This window comes from Rhamphochromis sp. 'chilingali', assembly GCF_963969265.1.
Source record: "Rhamphochromis sp. 'chilingali' genome assembly, chromosome: 5".
Lineage (NCBI taxonomy): Eukaryota > Metazoa > Chordata > Actinopteri > Cichliformes > Cichlidae > Rhamphochromis > Rhamphochromis sp. 'chilingali'.
The window spans coordinates 2,090,871-2,096,657 of record NC_137932.1 but is presented as its reverse complement, the minus strand read 5'-3'; the positions used below and the strand labels follow the sequence as shown (position 1 = coordinate 2,096,657).

The 5,787-nt window shown below is 43.4% G+C and overlaps 1 protein-coding gene across 4 annotated transcripts; it reads right to left on the bottom strand.

The window, feature by feature from the left end:
- Positions 1–1,283: 1,283 nt before the first annotated feature.
- Positions 1,284–5,126, bottom strand: LOC308396528 (protein FAM177A1-like). 4 transcript variants are annotated; one of them, XM_080881900.1, is made up of 5 exons: positions 4,993–5,126; positions 4,518–4,730; positions 4,357–4,423; positions 2,520–2,617; positions 1,284–2,440 (listed from the first exon to the last, which is right to left on the bottom strand). In XM_080881900.1, the coding sequence occupies exons 1-5, from the start codon at positions 5,059–5,061 to the stop codon at positions 2,228–2,230; spliced, it is 660 nt and encodes a 219-aa protein (XP_080738026.1). In that variant the 5' UTR covers positions 5,062–5,126; the 3' UTR covers positions 1,284–2,227. The 4 variants fall into 4 exon arrangements, with proteins under 4 accessions (XP_080738026.1, XP_080738027.1, XP_080738028.1 ...); XM_080881901.1 differs by having other exon boundaries at positions 4,524–4,730; XM_080881902.1 differs by having other exon boundaries at positions 4,954–5,121.
- Between the last annotated feature and the right edge of the window lie 661 nt (positions 5,127–5,787).

Here is a 5,787-nt window from a genome sequence, read left to right as displayed (position 1 = left end):
TAAGAAAGGAACTGGTGTATTTATTTTAAATAGGAAGTGTTACATCGATTTAATGTTGTTACTTTTTTGGTAACATTAATTTCTGGTAATTGAAAATGAATGTCGGGGCTGATTTGTGGCAGATGAATAGCAGCAAGAGTGAAAGAGAAGTTTTACAAGACAGTGTGAGAGCTGCTGTGATTTGTGGTTTGGAAACGACGGCACTAACCAAAAGACAGGAGGTCACGCAGGAGGTGTAAAAGACTTTGAAAGAAAGAAAATGAGTGCATCCGAAGGGAAAGCTCACTGTGGAGTGGTTTGGAGACAACGTGGATGTTAAAATGTGCAGAGGAGGGAGAGTGCACATGCTGAAGGAAGGATACTGAAGATGGAGCTGCCAGTCAGGAGGAAAACCACAAAGGTGATTCATGGATGCAGAGCGGAGGACATGCAGAGGTTTGCTGTGGCAGAAGAGGACACTAGGTAGAGGCACGTAGTGGCGACCCCTACAGGAAACAGCTGGAAGGAGAATTTCATCCTTTTTGAGCATAGAGCAGGAATCGACCTGATAACTTCCCCAGTTTTTCCTTTTTCATTTCATGATTGCTTGCAGCAATAACAGGGAGACTTTTTGTCTTCACTTAAACAAACGGTTTTTCTTCCTATTAATTATTTGACTTCATAAGCTTAAAGTTATTCAGGGTTTCTTCCATAAGAACTTCAGAGAATATTGGAGAATTTTTTCTGTAAATCTAAAAAATATTCATTTTTTCTCAGTGTCCTTTTCACACCTGCTGCCCTACTGAAACTCATGGCGCTCGTCTTAAATGACTGTAATGTGCTAAAGCTGTGGTTTGGTATTGAATTGGTTTGAAATATTATCAGACGGATATTCGTGCCACCCTCTTATTCAAAACCCTACCAGTTTTGAATATTCTCCCACCTCTGAGCTGAGCTAAGCGTGCGTTACTGTTGTTTATGTCATCAGAATGACTGCAGAGGAGGCCGTTCATGACCACAGAAACCTCCTCTGGCCTGAAAATGGGCACATTGTGCTGCGAGCGGACAGGGTCTGTGACCTCAGAGCGGTCTGCATACACAATGACACGGGCTGTTCGTCAGGACTGACAAAGCCAATCGCTCATGTCGCTCGCACTGTGGCCGCGCTCTGAGCCTTTAAAGGGCACGAATCAGCAGCACTGCCAACATCGACTTTTAAAATGAAAGCTGCCTCTATTAATCTTGTTTATGTTTGCCGTCCTGAAATTAAAAAAACTCCCACACAGACGAGTCTAAAAGTCAGACAATAAATTTATTAACAGTTTATCATGAAAAACAATAGAAAAATCCAAAAATTAAGTGCTCAGTCAGTTCAGTAAAATAAATACATAAATATAAAAATGGTAATAAAAACAGTTAGAAATAAGTCATTTTGCAGACTTAGTGTCACAATGCTCCCTGCCATTACCAAAGGCTTATGCGCCACATCTGTGTTCACATTTACAGTGGATGAGGCAGAAGAGCCACACAGATCAGCTGAACCTGTTTCCACTGGTTTTTTAAATTAGATGTCAGTCCTGTGATCCGTAGTTGTTCTGGTAACCAGGACTAAATCTGCTCAGTGCTTCCACAGACATTAAACGTAACGCAGGCTTAATACACATCAACACAAAAACAGAACCAATCAGTGTGTGAGGAGTGTTAGGAAGGCCAGCTGGTTGGTGCAGTCTGGTGCTCCAAGAACGACAAAAACTACAAAACCTACGTGTAACACGTTATCCAGTGTAGAGTGCGCTCACTAAATTCAAGGCTGTTTTATGTCTGCAATGACAACACGTGGCGCTGACTTGGCTGTATCGGTGATTTAGGCACAGTACCGGTGGAGGCACAAGGGAGCGATGCTTCACTGCACACTGGATGAACTTATCAAAGAGGAAACCTGCTCTAAAAGGGCAAACGATGGAAAGAAAACTGTGTTAGCAGTTGGCACATGACATTTCCCCAAGCTATATTTCTCTCTCTCTTTTTAACAATACACCTCTTGTTAATTTGAATTTATTCAAAGATCAAAATACGCTACATGTTATCCAGGAGTTAATTCCTGCACTGTCGCAGCTCTGCTGCCACCGCCATTCAACCACAAAGCAGCAGTGCCGCCCATCTAAAGCTGTGCTGTACACAAACCAAGACAGTGTTCCTGCTTTAAAAAACAGACACCGGGAGGAGATTCTCCTTCTTCCAGGGATGGTTAGGTTGCTGTCACGATGGCAGGGACCCGGATGGTGCTCGGAGCTGCCTGATTTTCATTCTCCACCTGATAGGTGACATCAGGGCGAGCGGTCGCCGCCTCCTCCTCCACGCGGTCAGTGATCGGCTCGTCCACCTCTTCCCGGGATCGTAGCTGTTCGAAGGATCTCTCAGCTTCTTCTGACAGACGGTTTTCCTCTTTCTCTTCCTCCCTCTGACCAAATGACACAAACATGTTTTTAAATGACACAGAATAATCATGAACATCGTCTCTGAATTAGACAGCTTCCTACCTCTTTCTTTATCCTGTAGTACTCATCAATGGCGTACTGATATTTGGCTGATGTTATCCCAAACAGGGAGGCCATCCTCTCCCCGAGGTAGTCGCAAGCTGTGGAAACAAAAGGAATACGTGGTTATAAAATACAAGCTGATCAAGTCACGCAGCAGTGAGTCAGGTTTTAAGTGTTAGCCAGCTTTGGTCGGCCATTCACAGCTGGCTGTCAGCTTCATCAAGCGGTGACCTCGAGCTGGCACGTCGCACAGTTTGCAGCTGAGTGCAAATTGGCTAAGATGAGAATTAGCACCTCCGAGTCAGAGGTCACGGTCCTGTCAAACTGCCCGACGACAGCCGCCTCAAGTGAAAGAGTTCAAGAACCTCACAAGCAGGGGGTGGAGGGATGAAAAAGAGGATTGGCAGGTTGATGGTGATGCTGACGCCGTACCTGTCTGTTGTGATAAAGCTGGACTGTGTTAGACCCGCCCCTCCTGTATCACTGGACAGTGTTGTGACAGGAGCTCGTCTGTGTTCGCTCTTCAGTCGTGAATCTGGTTTCTCCTACAGCAGAACGCAAAGCAAGCTTCTTTAATTTATCACTGCGTAGTGCTGCGATATTTTGCACGCGTATAGTATTGATAGAGGAGCACCAAATACAGATATCTTATTAAATAAATGTCAATACTACGAAGAACACCACCATGCTGACATAATGTTAGCCGAGCCCCTGAAACACCACAAAGCTACCTGCTGATTCAGAGCTCTGTCTCTCGCTGTCTGTTCATTTTCTGACACTCTGCAGCCGACTGCAACTTGTGGCGATTAAATGATTGGCCGCAGTTTGAAGGTGTTGCTTTTGATGACAAGGCGAGGTAACTGCTGTATTATGATAAACATTTCACTGCCAACTTGACACCATAAATCACAGAGTGATTAGCAGACTGACTCCATCGTATGGCAACATTTATGGCAGGTGTAGCGACAGTGCTGGCCTGCTTGACAATCTCATTCTGTAGCGAAAGAAAAAAACCCAAACTGGAGCAAAAGATACAGGCGACTGACAAATGACGTGATGGGTAATATAACAGAAGGTTCCCCAATATCCACTAACAGTCAGAAGCTAGCCACAGCGTCATCTGGAATAAGCGAGTGGCATCATGTGTGCAGAAACTGAGGCGGAGCCAGTGCATGTTGTAGAGATTAAGCTCTCAGCCAGGTTAGGAAGGCCTCGGTGTCCCGCCTGGAATACTTGATGTGGAGGAAGACTGCTAAATAAAACGGATGGGCAGCCAGTTTAAAGCAGTTTTAAATCAATTTACACAATCTTGGTTTAGAAACTGATGGCTTGTTGCTTGTTCTGTAACACTGTGGAGCTGAAACACATCTGTAACGACCCGCTACTGGGTGAAAATGATAACATCCAAATATAAAATAACCGAGGACGCTGCAGTAAATTGTGTAAGACTCTGTTTTATTTTTTATCAAGACTTCTTCTTCAGGAAAACTTTCAATTGTGGCAGAACATCCATAATTGACTATTAGGACTAAAATTTCACATTTATGAATAAGCAAGTTAAGTAACCGCATCCTGGAGGTGATCTGAACCTGTGCAAAACCAATAATCTCCTAAAATTAAAAGATATATGCAAATCACTGCTTTTTTTTTTTATTTCTGTGAGAAATAAGAGGTAAATATTATCAGCAATATTACCGCTTTTCCAGTTTCTATTAAACCTCTGCAACATTTCCTAAAATAAGAGCCTAAATGATGCGATGCATAGTAAAACTAAGATGTCAGAAGTGTCCTAAAGAGTTTAATAAAGCATATGTAAAATAAATGTTGCTACACAAACCTGAGATGGTGGACGTAGCCGCTCTCCACATATGGAACCAGAAGTAAGGCCCCCAGGTCATCTTTGACTGCAGCACGAATCAAATGTAACAGTTACTTAAGAACAAAAAGAGACGACACAGTTTCTGTTATCTAATCTACTGTCCGCTCACTGGTCCTCACCCTCACCGCATCGACCGGGGAGGACAGCAGGTCCTTCCTCTCCTGCTCCTTCTCCTCTCCATCCTCCTCCTCGTCTGTGCTGTACTCCTCCATCGTCTCACCGCTGGAAAAATGGATGATCCGCCGGGGTGCCTTCTCCTTCTGCTGCACTCCTTTATCCAGCTCCTCCAGCTCCACACTCTCAAAGTCGTTGGGAGGGTTTGGACTGTGATTCTGGGGAGACATAGCAAGGAAGCAGAGATATTCAGACTAAACAGCAGGTCAGTGAAATAAGAGAAACCAGGAGCTGGAAGGTGCCTTTGTGAACAAACACACATCACAAACAAACAAAAACGACAAATATCTAATAGTAACATCTTCACCAAGGAGAACAACCATGACACAGCTGACAAGTGACAACAAGCTACACTTTCATCGTTAGCAAGGCTGCTATCACCTCGCTAACGGCGGTAATTATGGAGGCGAGACTACCGACCGGCCGCACGTCCATGTTCCGTCCTATCGACACATTAACGTTGGTGAGATAGAGGGATATATCGGCCATTGTTGCGTCTTCTTTGTATCTCGGGATGCTGCGCCCACAGCAACGCCGCGCCTCCGTACGGCCCGGCCCGGAAGTGCCGTCACGCGCCTCGACAAATATCAAAATAAAATATAAAAAAATACATAAAAAGAAAATAAAAGGCGTCTTTACTGTTTGACAAACAGATATGTAAATATTCTGAAATCTTTCTGTAAATTATTGTCAGACTTGTTATGTATTTGTTGTGATTTATTTTATTTATATTGAATGTTTATTGTTAGATTTCATTTATAGTTTCGGTGTAACATTATAAAAAATATACATTACAACTACATGTTATTTTAACAAGGCTTTCCCCGCTGCAGCAGCAGCAGAGAAATCACAGGATTCAAATAAAGGCGACTGTGATGAAGTTTCAGGGTCCTGGTTTTGTGCTCAGTGTCACGGAAACCAGAAAAGACCTGCCATTAAACTGGGATATCCGTGGATCAACCTAAATATCTAGGGGACATGTCAAACAGGAAGGCTTTTTAAAATTTTTATTTCAGACAAATATTGTACGGTATGTGTTAATATCACCTTTGCACTGTACTATAGTAGGTTTGCATTATTTACAGTTATACATAAATACATACATTTGATCTCCTATTTAAATTTTTGCTGACTGTCTGTCCTCACAAACACAGTGTTTATCAGCCACGCTGGTGGGACATCTGTGCTCACAGGCAGATGGCCATATTAAGGATA

Excerpts from the sequence above, each read along its gene's own strand:
- LOC308396528 (XM_080881902.1), bottom strand. The coding sequence starts at position 5,061 with ATGGCCGATATATCCCTCTATCTCACCAACGTTAATGTGTCGATAGGA. Across the intron at positions 4,731-4,953 it reads TAATTACCGCCGTTAGCGAG|AATCACAGTCCAAACCCTCC; the intron begins GTGATAGCAGCC and ends ATGTCTCCCCAG. Across the intron at positions 2,618-4,356 it reads GGCTACGTCCACCATCTCAG|CTTGCGACTACCTCGGGGAG; the intron begins GTTTGTGTAGCA and ends TTGTTTCCACAG.